General features: G+C 42.1%; 1 protein-coding gene across 4 annotated transcripts in view; it reads left to right on the top strand.

The window, feature by feature from the left end:
* The window catches only part of ADAMTS19 (ADAM metallopeptidase with thrombospondin type 1 motif 19), a 189406-nt gene that overhangs the window by 17337 nt on the left and 145104 nt on the right, over positions 1 to 26965 (top strand). The window contains exon 1 of one of the 4 annotated variants that reach the window (XM_064140287.1): positions 1443 to 1509. The exons of the other annotated variants lie outside the window; for them this stretch is intronic. Coding sequence (XP_063996357.1) covers positions 1462 to 1509 — 48 coding nt within the window. The 5' untranslated portion in view covers positions 1443 to 1461. Of the gene's footprint in view, positions 1 to 1442; positions 1510 to 26965 lie in introns of those variants that run through there. 4 annotated transcript variants of the gene reach the window in all.

The raw sequence follows: 26965 nt of genomic DNA, 5'->3' as shown, positions 1-26965 counted from the left end.
TCAGGAGGGGAAATCTTGTTTAACTAACCTGATAGCCTTCTATGATACCATGACCAAATAGGTAGGCAAAGGAAGAGCTGTGGATGTCACATGCCTTGAATTGAGCAAGGCTTTTGGTACTGTCTCCCAAAACATCCTCATAGAAAAGCTCATGAGATGTGGCATACTGTTGGTCTGTGAGGTGAATTGAAAACTGGTTTGACAGCAGAGTTCATAGAATTGTTGTCAGTGTCACAGAGACAAGTTGGAGGCTTGTAGCCAGTAGTGTTCCCCAAGGATCAGTACTGGTCCAGTTTTGTTCAGTGTCTTCATCAACAATCTGGATGAGGGCATTGGGTGTACCTTTAGCAAGTTCACTGGTGACAGAAAACTGGAAGGCTGGCTGACAGCCTGTCAGACTGTGCTGCCATACAGTGAGACGTGGACAAGCTGGAGAGCTGGGTGAAGGGAAACCTCATGAAGTTCAATAAGGACAAGTGTAGGGTCCTACATCTGGGGAGGAGTAACAACAGACACCAGCACAGGTTGGGGGCTGCCCTGCTGGAAAGCAGGTCTGTGGAGAAAGACCGTGGAGTACTAGTGGACAGCAGGTTCTCCATGGGACAGCAATGTGCCCTTGTGGTCTAGAGAGCCAGTGGCACCCTGGGGTGCATCAAGAAAAGTGTGTCCAGCAGGTTTAGGGAGGTCCTCCTGTTCTGTTCTGCCCTAGTGACACCACATCTGGAATACTGTGTCCAATTTTGGGTTCCTCAGTTCAAGAGAGACAGGGACCTGCTGGAGAGAGTCCACCAGAGAGCCATGAAGATGACTGGGGGACTTGAGCATCTCCCCTGTGAAGAGAGTCTGAGAGACCTGGGGCTGTTTTGTCTGGAGAAGACTGGGAGATGTCATTAATGTGTACATGTATCTGAAGGGTGGGTATTGAGTGGATGGGGACAGTCTCTTCAGTGGTGCACAGCACAGTGGATACAAACTGGAATACAGCAAGTTTCACCACAACATGAGGAGAAACTTCATAGTGAGGGTGACAAAGTGGTGGAACAGGCTGCCCAGAGAGGATGTGGAGTCTCCTTTTGCTGGAGGCTTTCAAAACCTGCCTGAATGCATTCCTGTGAGGATTGCCCTAGGTAATCCTGATTTTGACAGGGACATAAGATACAATGATCTCTGGAGGTCCCTTCCGATCTCTAACATTCTGTGATTCTGTGTTCCTGTGCATCACCATCCCTGGAATTGTTTAACAAATGTTTTGATACGGTGGTAAGGGACATGATTTAGTAGCAGACTTGGTAGAGTTTGGTAATGGTTGGACTCAATGATCTCAAAGGTCTTTTCCAATGAAAGCGATCCTATAATTGGACTATAACTCTGCTTGCTTCAGGGCTTCATTTGTGAAGTGCTCTGCTTTTGTTCTACAGGTGTGAGACAGAAAGAAAGGAAAAAGGACAGGATAGGGGACGAATGAAGTTGAACACCTGCTATTCTGAGACACAGCAGTGGGCACTCATGGTATGTGCAGGGAACATAATGACAGCTTAATACACGTTTTCAGGACTTAAAATTCTGGTCTTGCTTAATTTGCTTTTTAAAAAACATTCTATAAGTCTGCATCTGTCTTGAGCTTTGCTTCAGTTGTAAACTCTGCATGAGAAAGCTTTTTTATCAAATCAACATCTTTGTTGGTGACATGGACAGTGGCACTGAGTGGAGCAAGTTTACTGACAATACCAAGCTGTGTGGTGGAGCAAACATGCTGGAGGGAAGGGATGCCATCCAGAGGGACCTGGACAGGCTGAAGAGGTGGGCACAAGCCAACCTCATGAGGTTCAGCAAGACCAAATGCAAGGTCCTGCATCTGGGTTGAGACAGTGCCAAACACAAATAGAGTCTGGGCAGTGACTGGCTTGAGAGCAGACGTGAGGAGAGAGACTTGGGGATGCTGTTGGACGAGAAGCTCAGCATGAGCCAGCAGACTGCACTTGCCGCCTGAGAGCCCAGTCAGATCCTGGGCTGTATCAGGAGAAGTGTGGCCAGCAGGTCAAGGGAGGTGATTCTCCCCCTCTACTCCACTCTGGTGAGACCCCACCTGGAGTACTGCACCCAGTTCTGGAGCCCCCATTACAAGAAAGATGTGGACGTGCTGGAGTGTGTCCAGAGAAGGGCCATGAGGATGATCAGAGAGCTGGAGCACCTCTCCTATAAGGATAGACTGAAAGAGTTGGGGCTGTTCAGTCAGGAGAAGAGGAGGCTCTGAGGTGACCTTCTTGTGGCCTTCCAGTATCTGAAGGGGGCCTACAAAAAATCTCCGGAGGGATGTTTTAGGCTCTCAGGTAGTGACAGGACTAGGGGGAATGTAGTGAAGCTGGAGGTGGGTAGATTCAGACTGGCTGTGAGGAGGAAGTTGTTCAGCATGAGAGTGGTGAGAGCCTGGAATGGGTTGCCCAGAGAGGTAGTTGAGGCCCCATCCCTGGAGGTGTTTAAGGCCAGGCTGGATGTGGCTCTGGCTAGGCTGATGTATGGTAGGGCGTCCCTGCCCAAGGCAAGGGAGTTGGAATTAGGTATCCTTGTGGTCCCTTCCAGTCCTGACTGATTCTATGATTTTGTGATTCTATAAAATAGCATATGAGGAGAGTGAGGGAATTTAAAGTAGAAAATGGCTTATAAACTGAAATGAATGTGATTATGTATACAAAAATCTTAGTTTTCCAATATCTGTCTGATATTCCTAGCATACTTCCCTTCCTTTTTTTTTTTTTTTGATTCTTCTCTGATTGCCTGTTTCTTCTATAGTAATCTACCAGAGGAATCATACAAAGATTCCGTGTCCCTTTTGTGTGTTATTTTATGTCTAATACCAAGTTAATTGCATCTGGAAAAAAATCCTTCCTTTCTGATTTCATTTTGACTGATAATTTTTTAAGTTGTTTCATAGAAAGAAATTTTCTTAAAAGCAGCCACTGATACTAATGCTACTTGGTTCAAGTCACTGATACCAAAACTCCGTTCTGCTGACATTTATGTTCTTACACGTCAGTTAAAAATTCTAATTCTTCAGAAATACATACTCTTCTTTCATGAGGGTAGCATAACTTTAGTGTCTGTGTGCAACAAAAGGTAAATTAATATTTTTTTCCCCCAAAAAAGGGAAGGAAGGATTAGAAGTTAAAACCAAAATACTATTCATATTCAAGTATGAATTTCAGTGTAGAGTGAGTCATAGAAGTACTTCTACATATTATTTATGTTTTGAAGTGATGTGATTATAAAATAATAATAAATGGTGAGAACCTTATTTATTTCTCTTAAAGCCACCATTTCTGGATTCAGGCAATTCTAGATAGAGATACAAAAAAGCTGTGCTAAGAAGTCTGTCCCCATCTTTCTTATAGGCCCCTTGTCCTGGGTTAATTTGAGTATTTGAGGCTCCTATTTAAAACCATCCTGCCTCATGCCAGCTTGAAAATGAAATGCAGGCTGGAGCAAAGTATTATGGGGCTTTGTTGTGGAGGGGGGAATCTCACTACCTACACCTATTTGGCAGAGGGGAGAAATTAATTGGGGCGATATAATTTTATATAAAAATATATATATTTATTAATATCAATATTCTGAACTCTTGCCACCCCCAACCACTGTATATTTATATTAAAATCTGATACATGGTTATGAAAACAATCTAGGATAAAATATGTACAGGAATTTGTTAATTAACTAGCAAACATTCAAACTATAAACAGAGAGAGGAGTTTTCCCCACGGCGTAATGCTGTTTGGGGTCTTATGCTATTTGCCCAGCAGAGTGGGCTGAAACTCTTTCTGCTCTATGGCAGAGGTAACAGATATTTACAGAGGTATTAAAGCTTTACTCACAATTCTTATTAATTATTAATCGCGCTCCGGAGCTGCATCACAGCCTATGTCTAATGTCCAGACTTCTGGGGATCTCTGCCTGTGGACTTTGAGGCTGGAATCCTCCTGGCTTGAGGGGAAAGGATGAATCTTCCCAGCTTGTGGGGAAATAGGTTTCTGACCTTTTTCTTCTGGCGAAGAGGCGATCTCTGCCTTTGGTGCTGCTGGCTTCTTCTGGATGCTGTGTCCAGGAATTCTCAGCTGGCAGGATTTCAGGAGAATATCGTGCTGTCTCTGGCACGGCTCTTCATGGCTAGCAGGCCGTGTGTGTGTGCAGACAATTCAAAGTCTGCTTCCTGGTTATCTCAGCAGCGATGGTGCTTACCAGGCAATGATAGGCAGCGGTCATGCAAAGTGTGCGCAGCTGCTGGGAGTCTGAGCTCCGTAGGTAAAGACAATGCAGGATCTGGTCCTGATAACATGATAGTGTGCAGATGTACACAGCTGGCTTAGGAGACTATAGGCTCCTTATATATATATATATTATAGGCAGGCTTAAATGAGCTCTGCAAGAAAGGTACTCAGGCAGGTGAGCTGTGAATGAGTCAAAGCATGAGGTCTGGGCCTCTGAGCATCTGAGTGGCTGAGCTATGCAGGCTCTGTGCCTGAGGGTCTGAGCTGAGCATGTTGTTTACCTGTGCACCCCTATTTATTGAATGTGGGCCGAGATTAATGGTCCCTTTGGCCACTAGAATGACCAATCAGGTTGACAGTCAGCCAAACCTTACCATAATAGGCAGAAGCTCTTGCCTGGGCTTTCCCAAATATGGGGATCACATGGACTTACTCCAGGGGGACACGAGCTGGGTGTGTGTGGGCTTACACCACCTGTTTACAACCAGGGGTCCTGGCAGAAAAACATGTCCAGGCAAGGCATAAATAAGCCTCTTTTCAGGCCTACAGGCCCTCCACGACAGGCTTGAAGTTCAGTTTGTAACATGAGAGGCTTCCTGTTCTGGTTGCCGTTTTTGGGTTCCAGATTTTGGGTGTTGGCTCTGCTTTTCCACAGGGATGGTGGCGAGGCAGGTGGGAGTTGGGTAGCATGCTGGCTTTCTTTTATGCTGTTTTTATTTCCTGCATTTTGCTGCACTTTTTCTGCAGAGACTAAGCTAAGGTAATCATGCATTGTATTGTTAGCTAAGGTAATTGTGCGTTTATGTTACCTCATTTATATTAAACTCTTCTCTCAACTTTTTTTTTTCCTCAACCTGGAGTTTATGTGTGTTATTTTTCTCTCACTTCTGTATTGAGGGGGGAATGATCAGATTAACCTGTTCTCAGGGTTTAACCTTTTAGACCCTTTTAAGTGCTGAAAGTCCACCAGAAGTTCTCCCAGGAGCTGTCTCTTCTCTAGGCTGAACAACCCCAGCTCTCTCAGCCTATCCTCACGTCAGAGGGGTTCCAGCTCTTGGATCATTTCCATGGCCTCCTCTGGCCCTGCTCCAACATGTCTATGTCTCTCCTGTGCTGAGGACTCCAGAGCTGGACCCTGCATTGCAGGGGAGATGGGCACAATCCCTCAACCTGTAATTCTGTGCCCATAAATATGATTTATTTTCCTGTCTTGAATTACTGTTCAGAGTTAGTAGTTCTGGCAAATCATAGATTGAATTAAATTAATTTTCATGGAGCATTGATGTGAATGCAGTACAACCCATCTCTCAGAAGAAAACCAAAATAATAGAGTCTTGGATAGATATTTCAGTAGGGATTTACAGTGATTAAATTTCTCTATGAGCAATCACGACTGGGTTTAGGACCTCTGCCACATCTGTCCGTGGCTACAATGAAAGCACATGGGTTCGAGCAATAGTAGCTCATTGGTATGCAATATGTAAATGTTTTACACTGATGACTCAATCTAAATTTGGAACCTTCGTATTGGTCTTTTTGGTACTAGTCTATGTATATTACCTAATGCAGATTATGTACACGGGTGCTGATATTCTCTTAAATCTCCTGTGTGTAAGGAACTCAGTGTAGAATACTTTGTGCTTATCCTTTTAAACTTTTTTCCTGCATAAAATAGCATTTCAGGTTGTGATGGGATTAAAACCAGACTTGCACTAAAGAAGTGGGATTAATGCAGTTTCATTAGCTAAAGGTACAGCAGTTTGATTCATACCCCAAAAGAGTGGTTTTTAGTCTTACCACAAGAAGTGCTAAAGTTACTCATATTGCACCAAAAAGCTCTAAAGAAACACGTCTTTACAAGCACTGAGACTTAAACTGCAAAATTTTTTCTCAGAGGTGCTATTTTTCCGTAAGTGTTGCTATTTCTAGGACTAGTGGTAGTTCACTATGGAGAGGGACTTTCATACAGAGTAACAGTAATTGCTGAAATTTTGTATATAATAAATTAGTCTGGACTACCACTAAGCCAGTTCATTGCAAAGAATCTGCAAATGAAGTTTATGTAAAACAGTTTTTTTTAAAAATCTTGGCTTACTGTAGAGAAGCTGTAGTATTTCTTCTGAAATAGGGATATGGTTGCAACTGTGAATTTTATTCAGTAGTAAATCAATGGCAGTGTTCTTGTACTTGAGGAGCAAAATCAAATGGTTAACATCGTGTGTCACTCATTTTTGACAACATGTTAACCATAGTTTACAGGTTAGTTGGCTGTTTTAAAAATGGGTTGTTATGACAGTTCTGCTTTTAACTGTGCAAGTAAAGTGCTGTGTCATGTTTGTTCATGCATAGTTGTATCCTGGTTTTTAGTTTGATTATGGTGTGTGCTATTGTGTTGGTGGTTGTTTTTTTTTCTGTATTAGTCATCTGTGGTTGGTTGAGCACATTGCTTCAGCATTCTTTTGGAAACAAAACAAAATTAGGCTTTCCAGAACATTTCAGGGAATGAAGAAGCATCTTTATTCATTAGTCAGTTCGTATATGCACCAACAATGCAGCTGAAGCCATACAACTACATAAAACTGGGAACAAAATGAAGATCTTTTTCCATAGGACTCACACATTTGATATCTTTGATTTTTTCCATATGGTTTAGCAGTCTTGCTAGTTCATTAATGCTTACTTTTGTAGTGGTGGGTACTTCTTTTAATTCATTTGGAAACTGCTTGAATCATGTTAATCTCTGATCATTGTGTTTTTGATGAACTCTGCTGAAGACATGTCCCTTCTGAAATTCCATACTGTTGCTGCGGCTCCCAGCTTCTTGAAACATAGTCCTATGTGAAAATGAGAACTCATACAAACAAAAAAGTAATGACTCTTGCCTACACAGGGACAAATCAAAATACAAAACCTGAAGGCCATAAATGCTGAGACACCACTGAAAGAGCTCCATGGGGGAAATAAGGGTACTGATTGTGACTGACCATTTATAGTGTGAATACAGAAAGTTTACACGTTCTCTTAGTTGAATAATAAATTCCATTTTAATTAAATTGGTTTCTGATTAATGATTTTTTTTTTAATGAAGTGAAAAGGAATGTGCTACATGGTCAGTTCATTACTTCTGCATTAATGTCTTCTAGTTTTCTTTTTTTAACTAGTTCTAGCTACGTTTAGGAATTACTATTTTAAAAATAGATGTAATTTATAACATAAAGATACAGGCAGTGAATTTTTCTACACACCATAAAATCAGATACTTGGTTATGTAACAAAACTTTCTATCTGCCACAGCTCTATCATTGATCTAAACTGATAAGAAATCAGATCTGGTTGAGCTTAGAGACAAAGGGCAAAATACTGTATTCTGCCTTATAGACAATATATTGACCAAAGCAGACAGAGTTTTGAGGATAGTATCCATGAAATTATTTTTTCAGATTTTTTTTTCTTTTAAACATTCTAAAATGGAGAGTCTTCTGATATTAAGTATGTAGTTACCTTCTTGATGGGGAGGGGAAATTAATTAATGCGAGATTGTATTTTCCAAAATTAATTACTTATTAATTTTGCTATTCAGAACTCTCACCACCCCCAACCACTAAATTTAATAATATTTCGGTTCTTACATGGTTATGGAAACATTCTAAGAATAATATCTACATCTAGTAATAACCAGCAAAATATATAAACATGAATTGAACTGGAAGAGACTATTCCCATGGTCAAATGCTGCTTGCGGTCAAACATGCCGTTTGCGCAGTAGATGGGCTCAAGCTCTTTCTGCTCTGTGGCAGAAGGCAGTAGAGAATTACAAAGAGGCATTTAAGCATTTACTCACAGATTGTTATTATTATTACCCACTCGTGGGGGCTAGCCACAATCCAGACCAAATGCTTTCAGGGGACTCTGTCTTGTTGGACGTTGAATCTTGAATCTTCCTGGCAGACAATCTCTGACCTTGTTCTCCTGGCTTCCTCTGGACGATCTGTATGTATGTCCAGGAATTCTAGGCAGGACCTGCAGGTGCAGAAGGCAGATGTTGTGCAGTCTTAGCATCATGTCACACTGGCCACACAGGCTGATCTCATGCAGGCATCCAGGGTCTGCTCCTGGTAACTCTTGGCAGTGGAGTTTACCAGGCAAGCAATAAGGCAGTGTGCAATAGCAACACGACTGGGCACAGCAGAGAGAGCACAACAAAGAGCAGGGAAGCAAAGCAGGGAAGCAAAAGCAGGTTGTTTACCTGCGTATCTACTTTTAACAATGTGGGCCAAGATTAATTGCTCTTTGGACACAAGAATAGCCAATCAGGATGGCAGTTAGCCAAACCATACCATATTAGGCAAAGCCACAGGCTCGCTTTTCCCTAATTTGGGAAAAGCACAGGCCTTGCACTAGGCAGGCACAAGCTAAGTCTGTGTACTTTACACCACAGGACCCAGGGCAGGCCAAACTCTGTGGCTCCAGGTCCTTTTGTGTCCGTTTCTGCACTTGCCTCTCTGGTGGTGCAGAAAAATATGCCTAGGCAAGGCAGGACACGTAGATGCCTATTTTGGGCCTATGAGTCCTACCACAACACTTCTTACTGTAATATCAAGGCTTTTTATGAACAGTGATTTAAAAAAAGACACAGAATGGTCTTTAGTGTTGATATTCTTAAAAAAAAAAAAATGTTACTCAGGGTTTCTGAGCAAAAAATACCTACTTTACAAATTCAGCTTCTGTCTTTGGAATAAATAGACAATCATTCACAGTATCACAGTATCACAGTATCAGGGTTGGAAGAGACCTCATTCAATCATTAAGACTTTCTAACTTTTTTTCCAGAGCATCTTTTTCTTTTAATAGAAGCAAAGCTGACAGGTAAAACAGTTCCAGAATTAACTAGTTCTAACAATGAGTTTGACTTTTCAAGATAAAAAGTAGGAGCTAACTAATGAAGGGAGAAATGATCAGAGGAGGATCGGTAATTTATTATATAGTGTTTGGGCAGAGTAGGTGATGTTTTCTATTCTAACATAGACATGGTCACCATAAAATCTGTATAGTTTTATGCATCTAAAGTTGCGAATACCATGTTTGTTTTCTTACAGATTTCAAAGTGTGTTTTGTATGCAGTTGTAAATGTCCTCACACTTCATACTTGCACTACTGATGAGGTCTGGTTTGGCAATAGCTGTCTCTCCTTGCGGAATTAATCTGCAGCAAATGCATACAGTACAGCTTTTTAATATCAGTTAGTTTAAAAATCAAATGCTTTCAGTGTTTCTTTAACCTAGTGTGTCTTGAAAATAGATTTTAAATTGACTGTCACACATACAATGTAGAATTGGGCTTCCTGTTTCAAAATGACTGGTAGCACTTGGATCAGAAATGCTAATTTGATTTTAAAATTATATAATCTCAGAATTGCAGAATGTCAGGAGCTGGAAGTGATCTTGAAAGATCATTTAGTCCAACTCTTCTGCTAGAGCAGGATCTCCTATACAAGATGACACAGGCATCAGTGCCGTGAGTAATAGGTTTCCTGTACTTCTTAAACTTTTAGAGGGCTGCATAAGGAAAAGAAATAATAAGATGCCTGTGGTAAGTCTGCATTTCTTAGTTTGTAATTTATAAGTATAAATTTTCGTATGTTAATAATCTTGAATTTATGGTTTTAAAGATAAATTTTTAAAGTACTTTTCTTGAGTTATCATGAAACTGCTTATTTGGAAGAAAATGAAATTTCATGTACAGTAAACGCAGAAGTCCAGATCACCTCTCTATAGTATAGTCTCTCTCTCTCTCCCTCTGCTTTTTGCCTCCTTTTTTTAAAGGATGTAGTGCTTACATACTTAGAAGATTAATAGATGCATAGCTACAGAGAAGGCGTATTTGCAATACATGTAGTAGCTTGAATTTAGTATAACAATGCCTTTATGTCACAGTAATTCTGTAGTATACTTCTGTCAAACATTTTTCATGCATATACATTTGCATGCAACTGCAGTTGCTTTGTAGAAGTTGCAGTTGAAAGTTTGGCTTAAAACTGTGGTTTATGCCAAAGTTTTAAAACTATTTGTATGCCTCAAATTATTACTATTCAGTATATTCAGATATAATTTCCAAACAATGCTAGTTATGAATACATGAACATAAATATCTTAGGAAAATTTATATTGCAAGTCAGTGACAGAACAAGACTAGACTTCAAAACTTAATGCAGAGAAAAAAGTAAACAACAGAATCGGACTATACAGATCAGGACAGTAACAGCTTAGTACAACATGACAGCCAAGTACATGTCTGCTGTGTGAAAAGTGATGGTGTTAACAGAGGCAGTCTCGCAGATAGCTTTTGTTACAAGAAAATGAACAAACAAACAAACAAACAAGAAACCAACAACCAAAATCCAACAGAATAGAGTTGTAGGAATTATTCAGCCTAAACTGAGGAAGTAGTGAATGAGCTGTTACATCTTTTAGAAATTATACATGCATAAATGTTCTAATATTCATGCAATACAGCTGATGGTGGGATTTTTGTTGTTGTTTTTTGTTTCTTGTTTTGTTTGTTTGGTTTTTTTTTCCTCGGACAAAGATACTTAAATATATTTTCTCTTTCTAAATGTATATTACAGTTCAGTAGGATTACATAAGTTTTTTCATTATAATTTTTCTCTTTATTTACATATGCCCCTTTGTTGTATTCCATGCTCCACTTACTCCCCACAATGACCACCACATCTAGTTTATCAGATCTGCTTGCAATCCCTCCATCCATCCACCTGACTTAGGAATTCTCTTCTAGTGCAAGGAGTGAATCTGTTCTCAAGCAGTCATCCTTGCTGAGTGACCTTCCAGCTGATAACTATTCATAAATACCTATTTGTACATATATTTATTTATATAGGTAGATTGTATGGCACTGAAGTGAGGTCATGTGAATGACTGCTGTTTCCATGAGTCCCATATTTGCATCATTCCGTGGCTTCAGTCAGATACTATCTATCCCTGCTCTTTATGTCTTTATTTGGCTCATGTGGCATTCTTTGTCCAGCCATACCTCTTTGAACCCTAAAATTCTAAATTACCTGAAAGTTAGTAGTATCTGTAATGCAAATAATTAAGTAACAGAGTTATCTGCATGTGACGCATTGGGAATAAGCTATCCACAGTTAGGCACAGTTGGTTTCATTGACCTCTTTCTAGAAAAATAAACTATACAACACAAATAGCATGTTTAGCTTTAGGAGTTTTTTGATTAATATATTTGTTACATTTTGAAATTTGAAGTGTTTTAAAAATTGCACTTAGAACTCCCTTATTGGAGGAGTTTCCAGTTAATTATTAGTAAAGATACTTTAGATATTTCAAATGGAACATACTCGACTTGTCTCTGTGGAGAGAAAGAACAAAATACACACACCTGTAGCTTTTGGGACAGTCTATGTAGGGTAGTCATTGGTTATAAAGGTTTATGTAGTTCCAGAGAGTCATCTTAAGAGCTGTAGGGATTCACTCAGCACCAGTGTCCTGTTTGAAATTCGAGTTATGGTGCACTAGCAATTTTGAAATTTTGTAATGTATGGTTAAATCATACTGTGCCTTCTCAGTGCGAGACTTAAAAGGATGAGTTCTGCATTTTAAAACATCGAGCCTCTTCAACTGTTTTGACACAACTAATTTGACTGAAAGAAACTGCAGTTAAAGTGTACTTCTGTGTAACTGCTTCCAGAAAAAAGAGTGCATGGTACAGTGCAGTTACAACGTGCAGTAGAAGCGATAAATCCCTGAGAAAAATAACATATCTTTAATTCCAGTAAACATTTTATACTTTTTGTCGGGTTTTTTTTCTATAAGGAGAAAGCTTATACACAATGTTGTAATGAACCTGCTGTCATGTTACCTGGGAGAAACAATTTTCTCTGCTATGTATGGCTAATGTGTTGTATGCCTTACAATACCAAAGGGGAGCGTAGCATCAAAGACTAAAAAACTGCTTAAATCTAGGAAACTGAGACAATAAAGTTATTTTTGTTGACACAGAATGTCAAAAGAAGTAATCGCCTTAAACTAATTTCCCAGTTCTACTCATGAAAAACTATCTTGGAAGCTGTAGATGTACAGGAAGTCATAATTGGAAGCAACAGCTGGGGAGCTGACTTTGATTTACTGCTAGGTAAATGCAGAGATGGTAGGCACAAAAGAATTAAACAACACAAAGGTTGGATTGAGTGGCTTCTAGTGTGACTTACTACTTTTATAGTGCATTAGAGATTTGACTTCTAGATCAGTGACTTAGCCAACAGTCGCAGAATCAGAGAATCATAGAATTACAGAATGGCAGGAGTTGTGAGGAACCACAGGAGATTATAGAGTCTAACGCCCATGCTAAAGCAGGTTCACCTAGATCATATTGCATAGAAGTATGTCCATGTGTGTTTTGAAAGTCTCCAGAGGAGACTCCACAACCTTTCTGGGCAACCTGTTCTAGTGTTCCACTATAATTAAAATGAAGAAGTTTTTCCTTATGTTCAAGTGAAGTGATATCTCCACTGTTCTTTTTTATACCCATTAGCCCTTGTCATGTCACTGGACACTACTGAAAGAAAGCCCATCCCTGTCCTCTTGTTCTCCATCATTTAGATATTTGTAAGATCACCTCTCACTCTCCTCCAGGCTAAAGAGCCCCAGGTGTCTCAGCCTTGTAAGACAGATGCTCCAGTTCCCTAATAATCTTCATGGGTGTCCATTTCACTCTCTTCAGTAGTTCCCTGTCTCAAACTGGGGAGCCTAGAACTACACACAGTACTCCAGATGTGGCCTCATTAAGGTGAAGGAGAGAAGAGAGTGCCCTGTGACTTGCTGGCCAGACTCTTCTTAAGGCACCTCAAAATACCAGAGTGTAACAAAAGGAGGAAAACATTATTTGGTGATCCTAGAATCATTATGAATCATCAGGTATGACATGGATGTAAAAGATGCATCTATCTGGTGTTGTGGTAGGCTTGATAGCCCAAAGTTACATTATACTCCAAAATATCCCAAAAATCATGGCAGTCTGGTGAAGTCCCCAATGACTGGAAAAAGGGAAGCATATCTCCCATTTTCAAAAAGGGTAGGAAGGAGGAGCTAGGGAACTAGCTGACAGGGCAGCCAGTCTCACCTCTGTGCCCAGTAAGATCATGGAGCAAATCCTCCTGGAGGCACTACTGGGACAGAAGAATAGTGAAGAGGTGATTGGGTACAATCAGCATGGATTCACCAAGGGGAAGGCTTCTATGAACAGGTCACAACATTAATAGATGAAGGGTGAGCAACTGATGTCATTTACCTGCACCTGGGCAAGGCCTTTGACACTGTTCTGCACCACATCCTGGTCTCCAAGCTGGTGAAACATGGGTTTGGTGGGTGGACCACTAGATAGATGAAAAACTGGCTTGATGGACACAACCAAAGAGGGGCTGTCAATGGGTCCATGTCCAAATGGAGGCCAGTGACAAGCAGAGTCCCTCAGGGATAAGCCCTAGGACCAGTTTTGTTCAAGCTCTTTGTCGGTGACATGGACAGTGGGACTGAGTGGACCCTGAGCAAGTTTACTGACAACACTAAGCTCTGTGGTGCAGCAGACATGCTGGAGGGAAGGGATGCCATCCAGAGGGACCTGGACAGGCTGAAAAGGTGGACACAAGCCAACCTCATGAGGTTTAAAAAGACCAAATGCAGGGTCCTGCATCAGAGTCGAAGCAGTGCCAAGCACAAATAGAGTCTGGGCAGTGACTGGCTTGAGAGCAGACGTGAGGAGAGAGACTTGGGGATGCTGTTGGACGAGAAGCTCAGCATGAGCCAGCAGACTGCACTTGCCGCCTGAGAGCCCAGTCAGATCCTGGGCTGTATCAGGAGAAGTGTGGCCAGCAGGTCGAGGGAGGTGATTCTCCCCCTCTACTCCACTCTGGTGAGACCCCACCTGGAGTACTGCATCCAGTTCTGGAGCCCCCATTACAAGAAGGATGTGGACGTACTGGAGTGTGTCCAGAGAAGGGCCATGAGGATGATCAGAGGGCTGGAGCACCTCTGCTATGAAAGAGTTGAGTCTGTTCAGTCAGGAGAAGAGAAGACCCCGAGGTGACCTTCTTGTGGCCTTCCAGTATCTGAAGGGGGCCTACAAAAAATCTGGGGAGGAACATTTTAGGCTCTTAGGTAGTGACAGGACTAGAGGGAATGTAGCAAAGCTGAAGATGGGTAGGTTCAGCCTGGACATGAGGAGGAAGTGGTTCAGCATGAGAGTGGTGAGAGCCTGGAATGGGTTGCCCAAGGAGAAGCGGTTGAGGCCCCATTTCTGGAGGTGTTTAAGGTTGGATGGGGCTCTGGCTAGGCTGATCTAGGGTAGGGTGTCCCTGGGCATGGCAGGGAGTTGGAACTAGATGATCCTTGTGGTCCCTTCCAGCCCTGACTGATTCTATAATTCTATGAACATCGGCTTATACATGTCCTGACTTGCCCAGGTATGTTTTTCTGCTCTCCCTTCTGTTTTGGAGAGAAGCAACAGTGGGAAAGATGACAAAGAACCTGGAGCTACTGAATCTAAGGACTCTGGCCTGGCCAGAATTATTTTGCTCATGTGGTAAACAAGGTACACATGCTTATCTTGTGCCTGCCTTGTGCAAGGCCTATGCTTTTCCCAGATTTGAGTAAAGCAAGCCTATGGTCAAGCTTAGCTAACTGCTGTTCTGATTGGCTATTCTGTGTCCAAAGGCCCATTAGTCTTGAGCTGCACTGATAAAAGAGTTGAGCAGGTAATGCAGTGTGCTCTGCCATTGTGTTAATGCCTGCTGTTGCCTGCTGCTATTGCTTATTGCCTCAGTGCATCCTGAATTGCCTGGAAACTGCCTGCATTGAGTTTGCCAGGGACAGACTCTAAATGCCTCCGCGCGATCGGCCTGCATAGACATTGTGCTAAGACTGCACATTGCAAGACATTCTCCCTACACCTGAAAGTCTCCTGCCAAGACGGGAAATACTGGAGATACACAGATCGTCCAGAGGAGCCAAGAGATGGGGTCAGAGATTGTCTGCCTCCTTTCCAAGCACTCTGAAGCCAAGGATGACTCTGAAGTCTGAGCAGCTGACAAGACAATAACAGAGTTTCCTGAAAGCGTTTGGGTACTGTCTGAAGTTGTAGCTAGCCCAGCAAGTTGGGAAGTAATATTTATACTTAAAGCCTCTTATAATTCACCATGGGCAAGTGGTATTTGGCTGAAAGAACCTTCTCTTCCAGTTCAATGAATGTATATATTTTTGCAAGTTATTTCTAGATTTAGTTATTCCTTTGTATAATGTTTCCATGACCGTACGAAGAACCGATTATTATTAAAATTAGTGGTCGGAGGTGGCGAGAGTTCTGAATATCAAAATTCATAAGCAACATTAATTTTGGAAATATGTAATGCTCACATCAATTAAGTACTCCTTCTTTATATAACTGGTGATGGATATTTAGTGGGGATACAAAACCTTTAGTGTTTCTGTAAGCTGAACTAAAAAAATGACTGAGATACGGCTTGCAATTCTGTTTGCTGCTGCTCCGACAGAGGAATCTATGGGTATAAAGATAATTACAGTAATAAAGCCTGTTTCATCAAGCAACAGTCAAAGACTGATGTGCTTATCCCAAGGAAGAAATTATGATACTGTATGATTGCCTGTTGTGAAAACACTAGAGTGATTGAATTTCAAGGAGCCAAGACGAAAATCAATTTAGATCCAAGATCAGAATGATCTTAAACTAAGGGCTATGAATAAATTAAGGTAGAAAATTGGAAAGATTTTCAGATGAGAAAAATATGAAACAAATTTCAAACAGGAGAAGTAGCAGTTTTATTGAAACTACAGTGAGTAAGAGCAGCAAGAAAATAAAAAATCTAGAGCAATAAAGAATCTGTTAGAAGGCTGATAAGTGTAATAAGGCCTCTGTTTTACAAAGTCTTGAATGCTCAGGCAGTTAGACTTGATCTGTGGATATAAAACATCTACAAAGATAATTTCCAATCACTGTTCTAGACTGTTTATTGTCTTTTATTAACTTTTTGATACTGCAGGACTTAAGTAATGAGAATTACAGTAGTATGAGATTAAAGAAATAATGCATGCTGCATATGATGCAAAGTGAAGATTGGATATGATTTTGCAAGTTCAGTCTAGCTGGGTCTCGTTTTAATATTCAAGTTAAATGTATAAGTAAACCTACAATTTCATGAGTGGTATGTAATTCTCTTTGATTGATTTCCTGGCTAAAATAAAAAGATTAAGTGCCTTTTAGACTTTGAGACAGTATTAAAAACCCTGAAAATTCATGGTACTAGAGGAAGAAGCCAACTGTTCTCTTGGCCTGTGCTTCTTACAAGACAGTGTAATCCGTGTAGGAGAATACACATTGTTTCTGTTGCTAGTGGGTGCTGTGATCAGCACCAGAGTAGTCCAAGTTACTCACTTGGTAGCAAGTGATGTTTCCTTGTGAAAGTTTTCTGTCCTTCACAGAATACACAGGTTTGCTGTGCACTGATTTTTCTAGAAACAGTGCCACAAGCTGAGCAAGCCTACTCCATGAGTGATGTGACGATATTGTTGCTGATTGTAATCAATCGATATTTCTAATAATTAGAACAGCAAGTAGTTGGCATATGGAGAGGAGTTTGCCTGACTCTGATGACCAGCCTGCTACATTGCACTGAAAACTGTGGTCCTTGGAGGAGCTTGTGTCAGATTGATGAATTTCACTGCTGATGTCAGTGACAGTGTGTTTGAGTTGCATACCAATTCATGACACAAAAATTTTAAAATATTAAACTAGGATTGATTAAAAACGCAACCATACAAAATGCAGGCAAAAGCCCATTTTGTATGAGCTCCATGGAATATAAATATGATAGCATCATTACACATTTATTATGATGATCATGGGCAAGTTTCAGATTTTTATGGATTTAGAAAATTTCATGAGACAGAAAAAAGCAAAAGATATGATAACTTTTATGCTAAACCCAGATATTGCAGGATCTGAGACCAAAGTGCAAATGCTGAAACAACACCAACAAAAATATATGATATATGGTCTCTTCTCCCAGGCAACCAGCAATAGAACGAGGGGACACAGTCTCAAGTTGTGCTGGGGGAAGTATAGGCTGGATGTTTGGAGGAAGTTCTTCCCAGAGAGAGTGATTTGCTGTTGGAATGGGCTGCCCGGGGAGATGGTGGAGTCACAGTCCCTGGAGGTGTTCAAGAAAAGACTGGATGCGGCATTTAGTGGCATTTAGTGCCATGGTCTGGTTGACTGGCTAGGGCTGGGTGCTAGGTTGGACTGGATGATCTTGGAGGTCTCTTCCAACCTGGCTGATTCTATGATTCTGTGAATAAGAAGCTTAACTATAAGCATTGAAAAGCTTTTTCAAAATTCTTGGGAAATCAGAGTTTAAACTGTCTGGAGAATTTCTTATAAAAATACAGATGATGTAATTTACATCCTCTGAACTAAAATATGCCTTGGAAATCAGTTGTCTTATAATGGCAGTTGAAACATCAGAAAATTCTACCTTGCACTGAGGCATGATGCCACCAAGTAGCAGAATGACATTACCTTCTGTGAAGAAATTATTTCTTATGGACCACATAATCTGCAAGAAATGTGGATAATGCAGTCGGCCTTAAGGGGAGTGGTACACTTTATAGCGGGGGAGGGAAAGAAGTATTGCTGGATTTATGGGTGGAGATTCTCTTTTGAGTAGGTCTGGTTGTGACTGATGGATAGCAAAGGCATTTGTGGAGTGGGACTTCAAAACGTGTTCTGAGGGACTTTGTATTGCAAGTTACAAGTTAATGTTCAGTTTAATCAAGAAAGTGCAGCTGAATCAAAGTAGACTTTCTTGAGGCCCTTGAGAATGTCTGCAAACTCGAATAGAAAACAATAGGTGTTTCACAATCCTGTCCATTTCACAGTTGTGACCATGTATTATGGTGCCTTAATTGTCTTGCTTCCAAGGTGTGTTGAATTTGCTACAGTTCTCAAGTGGTATTTAGTAAGCTGTTGTGATGGTTTGGGGGTTACCCCGCCCCCCCACACTTTGTATTTGCCCCAGCTAACTCAGACGGACCCTGGGAATATAGATGAAGCAATTTATTTACAGCTAGCAGAATTTACAAGCAACTATTTACAATATATACAGTTATATACAATTATATACAGAAATATACAAAGGATAAACAATACAAAAAGCACAACTCCCCTCCCAGAAACCTGAGTCCCCAGGAGGGGCTCTCAAACCACCCCAACACCTCCCCCGGCCCTCTCAACCTTACCCCAGTTCTCAGGAAGAAAAGAGGTGCAGCCAAGAGGTTAGGGAGCAAGGTTAGTGGGAGCAGGGTTAATGAGATGTGACCAGGTCTAAGGCAAAAGCAAGAGAGAGAGAGAAAATGGAGAATGTTTTCTTCTTCTTCCCAGAGTTCTCAGTGAGACTGTGAGAGAAGTTGACATCAATTGTTTTTCATTTCACTGCCCGTTATCTAGTTCTTTTACCAAAACATTCTAGCTTGCTTCAAACTAGCACAATCCACCCCTTGTCTACTTCGCTCAGAGTATCGCTGAGAATTATCCAATCTAATCTAAACCAATATTTACACTAAAACAATATATACAAGTTCAGTTCACACTTCAATCAGATGTAGGTGATTCAAAAGCTCAGAACAGGGACTCCCAGGTGATGTTGGGTTCGTGCTCACGTACTGTAGATTCTATCGTAGATCCTCTCAGTGTTGGGCGCCGATGTTACCTGGAACAGAAAACTCCTAACAGCTTGAATTTAAACTCTCTCAGCTAAGGTTAAATTTCTCTGCGGAATACACTGGATTTCACCATTCTCCTGCATTACCCAGTATGTATGACCAGGACCTTCAGCGGAAACCACCCCTCGGACAGGTTTCCCTTCGCCCGAAGGAGAAAATACCCAAACAGTTTTCCCTAACAGATTCTTTTCATGTACAACAGGAACTTTATCACCGTCTACTGTTTGGACTAAATCTGATTGTGCAGGTCCTGCTCTATTTACTGAACCTCTACTATTTACCAACCAGGTAGCTTGTGCTAAATGTTTGTCCCAGTTTTTCAGAGTTCCACCCCCCATGGCTTTTAGGGTGGTTTTCAGTAAACCATTGTAGCGTTCAATCTTCCCTGAAGCTGGTGCATAGTAGGGTATGTGATAGATCCATTCAATACCATGCTCTTTGGCCCAGTTTTTTCACAAGATTGTTGTTGAAATGAGTGCCATTGTCTGACTCAATTCTCTCTGGAGTTCCATGTCTCCACAAGATCTGTCTCTCCAAACCAACAATGGTGTTACGTGCAGTAGCATGTGGAACTGGATAGGTTTCCAACCATCCAATGCTGGCTTTTACCATCGTTAGCACATACTGCTTGCCAGAACGAGATCGAGGTAAAGAGATGTAGTCAATCTGCCAGGCTTCACCATACTTGTACTTTGACCATCTCTCACCATGCCATAAGGGCTTGATTCGCTTAGCCTGCTTAATAGCAGCACAAATGTCACAGTCATAGATGACTTGGGTGATAGCGTCCATGGACAAGTCAATTGACCTATCGTGTGCCCATCGGTATGTTCCATCTCTGCCTTGATGTCCAGATGAGTCATGGGCCCACCGAGCTAAGAACAGTTCACCTCGGTGTTTCCAATCAAGGACAATGTCAAGTTCAGAATTGGTATCAACTTGAGCAATCTTAGCAGCTTGGTCTGCCTTCTGGTTATGTTGATGTTCCTCAGTGGCTCTGCTCTTAGGCATGTGTGCATCTACGTGCCGCACCTTGACTGGAATTTTCTCCAGCCATGCATCAATGTCCTGCCATAGATCAGCACACCAAATAGGCTTTCCTTTCCTCTGCCAACCATTCTTCTTCCAGTCCTTCAGCCAACCTCATAAAGCATTAGCTACCATCCACGAGTCAGTGTAGAGGTAAAGGATAGGCCAGTTCTCACGTTCAGCCACATCAAGAGCAAGTTGAACAGCTTTTACCTCAGCGAACTGACTGGATTCTCCTTCTCCATCTTTCGTTTCGGTAACTCTCCTGGTAGGACTCCAAACTGCTGACTTCCATATTCGCTTGTTCCCAACAAGAGAACAGGAACCGTCTGTGAACAAAGCATAGTTCTTTTCCTGATCAGAGAGATCACCATAGGGAGGAGCTTCCTCAGCACAAGTTATTTTCTCCTCTGGAGGTTTGGAACAGTCTGTGCCTTCCAGCCAGTTGGTGATCACCTCCACCAGACCAGGTCGATCAAGATTACCCATTCGTGCTCGTTGAGTTATCAAAGCCATCCATTTAGACCAGGTTGCATCTGTGGCATGATGTGGTGATGAACCTTTGCCCTTGAACATCCAGTTTAGAACTGGCAGTCTAGGAGCTAAAAGCAATTGTGACTCAGTTCCAATCACTTCAGAAGCTGCTTTCACTCCCTCATAGGCTGCTAGAATCTCTTTCTCAGTTGCAGTGTAATTTGTCTCTGAACCTCTGTAGCAACGTCCCCAGAAACCAAGTGGACGACCACGTGTCTCATTTGGAGCTCTCTGCCAAAGGCTGCAAGTTGGACCATTGTCACTGGCAGCCGTGTACAGAATGTTCTTAATGTCCGGACCAGATCTCACAGGTCCCAAGCCCACTGCATGGACTACTTCTCGCTTAATTTGATCAAAGGCTGCTTGTTGTTCAGGTCCCCACTCGAAATTGTTTCTCTTACGAGTCACATCATGCAGAGGTTTGACAATCTGACTGAAACCAGGAATGTGTAGTCTCCAAAATCCCACCACACCAGGAAAAGAAAGTGTGTCCTTCTTACTGGTGGGAACTGCCATGGTAGAGACTTTGTTAATCACATCCTGAGGAATGTAACGGCGACCATCCTGCCACCGCACTCCCAGAAACTGAATTTCTTTGGCAGGTCCTTTGACCTTGTCTCTCTTAATGGCAAAACCTGCTTGCAACAGAATGTCAATGATTTTGTTACCTTTCTCAAAGACTTCCTCAGCAGTTTGGCCCCACACAATGATGTTGTCGATGTACTGGATGTGCTCTGGAGCTTTACCTTTCTCCAGTGCATTGTGGATGACTGAGTGGCAGATGGTTGAGCTGTGTTTCCACCCCTGAGGCAAACGGTTGAACTGGTACTGGATTCCTCTCCAGGTGAATGCAAACTGAGGTCTGCACTCTTTTGCTATGGGAATAGAGAAGAAAGCATTAGCAATGTCTATGGTTGCATACCATTTAGCCTCCTTCGATTCCAGCTCGTACTGGAGTTCCAGCATGTCTGGCACAGCTGCACTCATGGGTGGCGTCACCTCGTTGAGGGCACGAAAGTCAACTGTCAGTCTCCAGTCGCCCGTAGGTTTGCGCACAGGCCAGATGGGACTGTTGAAAGGTGAATGAGCTTTCTCGATGACAGCCTGACTCTCCAATTGACGAATCAGCTGATGAATGGGCAACAAAGAGTCACGGTTAGTTCTGTACTGCCTATGATGAACAGTTTGAGTTGCCATTGGCACTTCCAGATCCTCTATGTCATGATGTCCCACAACTGCAGATTCATCAGAGAGTTCAGGTCTAATAGACAATTTCAATTTATCATCCTCAATCTCTACAGATGCTATTCCAAAGGCCCATTTGTGACCCTTAGGATCTTTGAAACAACCTTGTCTCAAAAAGTCAATTCCCAAAATACAAGGCGCATCAGGACCAGTTACAATAGTATGTGTCTTCCACTCTTTACCAGTTAAACTGATCTCAGCCTGTATCTTAGTTAACTCTTGAGATCCACCAGTGATTCCAAAGATAGAAATGGACTCTGTCCCTTTGCAATTAGATGGCAATAAAGTACACTGAGCACCTGTGTCAACTAAAGCCCTGTATTTGCGAACTCTTGAACTGCCAGGCCACCTAATGAACACATTCCAATAGATTCGGTTCTCTCCACTATCCCTTTCCTCCTCCTGGCTGGAGGCAGGGCACCCCTAATGCTGAACATGGCATGTAGGGTGTACACAGTGATTGGTGGTGTTGTGAGAGGAACTGCAACTGTTGGAACAATTGCAATTGCCCTCGGGAGCTGAAGAAGTGACAGCTACTTTTCGGGCATTACTGCCTCTGTTTCTGCCACTCTGCAGTTCCCTGACTCTCTTTGAAAGAGCTGAAGTAGGTTTACCATCCCATTTGTTCATGTTCTCCCTGTATGTGTCACGCAGAAGTATCCACAGTGACGCACGTGATTGCTGATATCTAGGTGGAATTTGTCTCCTCCTGGGCTGGAATTGCCTTGCAGGAGGTGGGCATCTGTTCCTGACTGCAGAAACATGCACCCATTCAGATGATGCAGGAATGGTATCCTTTACCAGATTGGTAATGTTTCGGAGATCCTCCTTCAGTTCTTTCATGGTATCTTTAATCTCTGTGGTCATAGTTTGTATGGCAGAGACTAGGCCAGAATGTGACAAGCTGTCCTCAATCTGCCTGAGCTGGTCAGTAAATTCACCAACAGTGAAAGATCTTCCATTATCACTCCTTGCTAGAAATTTACTGGCCAAGATGTTAGCATAGGATGAAGGAGCAAGCTTAATCAGCTTCTTCATGAGACCTGTTCCCAAAGGAATATCGTCAGGCTCATGAGTACCATGATCTCCATAAAGCACTTCCTTCACAGCAAACTCCTTCAGAAGCTTAATTCCCTGCTCAATGGTGTTCCACTTCTTGGCAGCCCATGGCAAATCATCTCGGGAAGGATATCTCATAGCCACAGCCAACAAAAGACGTGTCCACAAGCTAACCCTACCAAGAGGACTTGCTAGGTAATTGTCCACTCCACTCTCCTTAGTGAGTGGTCCCAGCTGCTTGGCAGACTTGTCTCCTACCTGCAGAGCATTAGCACCAATGCCACGGCATCTCACTAGCCAGCTTAGGATTGGCTCACCTGATTCCCTTGTGTATTCCTTCCTAACTTCCCTGACCTCTCTGAGTGGATCCTTGGAGCCTTGGATGTCATCTTCCTCCTCCTCTTCCTGTTGTTGATCTGGTGGTACCTGGCCTAACAGAACCTTCCTCATAGCATTCCTAAACTCATGGGAACCATCCTCTCTCTTGGCAGCTAGCCTCACAGCACTCCTCTCACTTGAGTATTGTTGTCTCAGCACATCTACAAGGTCTCGCAGACTAACTGCCTCCTCTTCCTCCTCTTGCTGCTGATCACCAGAGGTCCCCTCTCTTACATCCTCCTGCGAACCACTCTTTGTCTTAGCTTTTGCCTTAGCAGGTGCCAGAAAGGCCTGAACAGCAACAGACTTGGATGTGTCTGCTGGAGGATTTGAATCTTTAGGAGTCTGACCTGGAGGGTTTGAATCATTAGGAGTCTGACTTGGAGGGTTTGAATTATTGGAGGTCTGACTTGGAGCATTTGTATTACTGGGGGTCTGACCTGGAGCTTGTGAGTTCAAATCTGCCTTGCTTTTAACAGGAGGATTTTGGTTCTGGTCTGCTGGCTGGGGGTTCAAATTGGCTGAGCTGGTGTCATTAGGATTTGGACTGACTGGGCTAGTGTTACCAGCATTAGTGTTATTATCATTAGTGGGATTATTTGCCTGTCCTCCTGGGATACCTGCCAACCCTGAGGTGTTTTGATTATTGCTAGGAACATTCTGATTTTGGGTACCTGCCTGTCCTCCTAGGGCTCCTGCCGAACTCTGTGGATTGTTGTTGCTTTTGTTATCATTGTTTATGTTAGTGGCGGGAACATTGGCCGTGTTCCCAGCACTTGGAGAAGGAGGGGCAGAGGCTGGCAAGGGGGAAGCCGATAACTGTGTTCCCTTGTTTTGCTGTGAAAGAGACTGCTTCTGAGACACAGAATTTTTCCTAGTTCTTACAGAAACTGGTTTTGAATTTTTCACCAATAATGCCAAAATTAATATGAATATTAAAATCATAAGAGCCATGATAATGCACAGCAACCCCGCCACAATCTCTTTCCTGTAAAAATCCTTGCATGGACTTGGCATTTCAGTTTGGGGCTGGATGATCCTCATGAGAGCAGTAGATAAAGCAGACTCTCGATTGATTGTAACATTATTGACAAAAACTCTTGTAATATCACTAGTAATATTCTCAGTGACACTAAAACCAGCATAACCAAGAATAAAATCACCCCAGCTCCAGAACATGTTTGAAAGCTTAACTTTAGCCTTCTTAAAAACAACATGAAGCAAGAAATAACCAATTTGATCTTTGATCCAATTGTACACAAAAAACCAGAAAACAGGCCACACAGCAATCCCCACCAAGTACAATAGCTGCTTGATTAGCTTCATCTTAATTCCCAGAGCTAATTTTCCAATCACTCAAAAATCTCTAGCCCCACGTTGGGCGCCAATTAAAAAATGTGATGGTTTGGGGGTTACCCCGCCCCCCCACACTTTGTATTTGCCCCAGCTAACTCAGACGGACCCTGGGAATATAGATGAAGCAATTTATTTACAGCTAGCAGACTTTACAAGCAACTATTTACAATATATACAGTTATATACAATTATATACAGAAATATACAAAGGATAAACAATACAAAAAGCACAACTCCCCTCCCAGAAACCTGAGTCCCCAGGAGGGGCTCTCAAACCACCCCAACACCTCCCCCGGCCCTCTCAACCTTACCCCAGTTCTCAGGAAGAAAAGAGGTGCAGCCAAGAGGTTAGGGAGCAAGGTTAGTGGGAGCAGAGTTAATGAGATGTGACCAGGTCTAAGGCAAAAGCAAGAGAGAGAGAGAAAATGGAGAATGTTTTCTTCTTCTTCCCAGAGTTCTCAGCGTAACTGTGAGAGAAGTTGACATCAATTGTTTTTCATTTCACTGCCCGTTATCTAGTTCTTTTACCAAAACATTCTAGCTTGCTTCAAACTAGCACAGCTGTCAACCTTTTACTGATTATAAGATTGCTTGTAAATATTTGACAGCACTGAATAGTTTCCAGAGATAGAAATCTTTTGGCTTCTTTGAATTCTAGTCTGCTAAAGGACTGAGAGACAGCACTGAGTTTAACCATCAGTGTCTGTATGCACATGCAGTGTGCTGAGCACAAGAACACTGGTTTTGTGTTACACCTTATGAAGTGGGAAAACCCAGGGTTCTCTGAAGAACAAATGACAAAGGAAGTAGAGACTACAAGTCCAGGAAACTGAAATAACCCCCTGTCCACCCTTCAGTACTGCCATTCAGTACTGGACAGACTGGAGAACTGGATAGTGGAAAATATAATGAAATACAAAAAAGGACAAGTGCAGAGTCTTGCACCTGGGAAAGGACAAACCTATCTGTCAGTATAGGTTGGGGACTGATCTATTGGAGAGCAGTGTAGTGGAAATGGACCTGGGGGTCCTGGTGGACAGAGGGATGACCATGAGCCAACATTTTGCCATTGTTGCCAAGAAGGCCAATAGCATCCTGGGATGTATTAGAAGAGCTGTGGTGAGTAGATAGGGAGAGGTTCCTCTCCCCTTCTGCTCTGCCCTGGTGAGGCCACATCTGGAATATTATGTCCAGTTCTGGGCTCTTCAGTTCAAGGAGGACAGGGAATTGCTTGAAAGAATCCGGTACAGAGCCATAAAGATATTAAGGGAGTGGAACATCCCCCTTATGAGGAAAGGCTGAGGGAGCTGAGGCTCTTCAGTTTGGAGCAGAAAAGCCTGAGGGGTGACCACATTCATATTTATAAATACATGAAGGGCAGTGTTGGGAGGAGAGAAACAGACTCTTTTCAGTGTCATCCAATGATAGGACAGGGGGCAACTGGTGCAAGATGGAGCATAAGAGGTTCCACGTTGGCATAAGTAAAAACGTTTTCACTGTGAAGGTGACAGAACACTGGAACAGGCTTCCCAGAGAAGTTGTGTAGTCTTCTTCACTGGAGACATACAAAATCCCCCTGAATGCGTTTCTGTGTGACCTGCTCTAATTGGTCCTGCTCTAGCAGCAGGATTGGAGTAGATGATCTTTCAGTGTCCCTTCCAACCCCTAATGTTCTGTGATTCAGTGATTCAGTAACTGTTAGTCCATAAGTGACTAATGACAAATTGTAGAATAATAAAACTTGACTTTGGAGCTGGCAAACGCCTTTGTTTAAAAAAAGAAAAAATCTTAATGTTCTGACATTTCCTTGAAGTCTGTTGTGTCATCTGCATCTATTATTGTATTTTAGCAAATCTCTGTGATGAAAACAATGCAACATAGTGGAAAAACGCTATTTCATAACTGTCTTGATGGAATAATATCTGTGTCCCATCTTTTCTCAGAGATATTAAAATGAGAATGACTTCATGCTAGTGGATTTTTTTCTGCCACCCTATGGCATTTTTGTGTGTATGATAATGATAGCAAGGGAAATAAATTTTCTTTTTTTGCTTACTGCTCAATTCCTGTTCTAAGGAAAGCATGTTCATTTTTCATACATTCTTTCATTGTCTTATTTGTACAGATTCTGCGAGAAGCAATATTATGGTCAAAATCTGCATTGCTTCAACTTCAAACGATAAGAATCTGTCTCTCTGAGTTGGTATGAAAGGAAGAGTATATGAAAGTTTAAATAAATCTTTGTCAATTTTGACATGTTCTGGGTTATGCATAGTACCT

This window comes from Pogoniulus pusillus, chromosome Z (assembly GCF_015220805.1).
Source record: "Pogoniulus pusillus isolate bPogPus1 chromosome Z, bPogPus1.pri, whole genome shotgun sequence".
Taxonomy (NCBI): domain Eukaryota; kingdom Metazoa; phylum Chordata; class Aves; order Piciformes; family Lybiidae; genus Pogoniulus; species Pogoniulus pusillus.
This window is presented reverse-complemented; position numbering and strand designations above follow the sequence as displayed.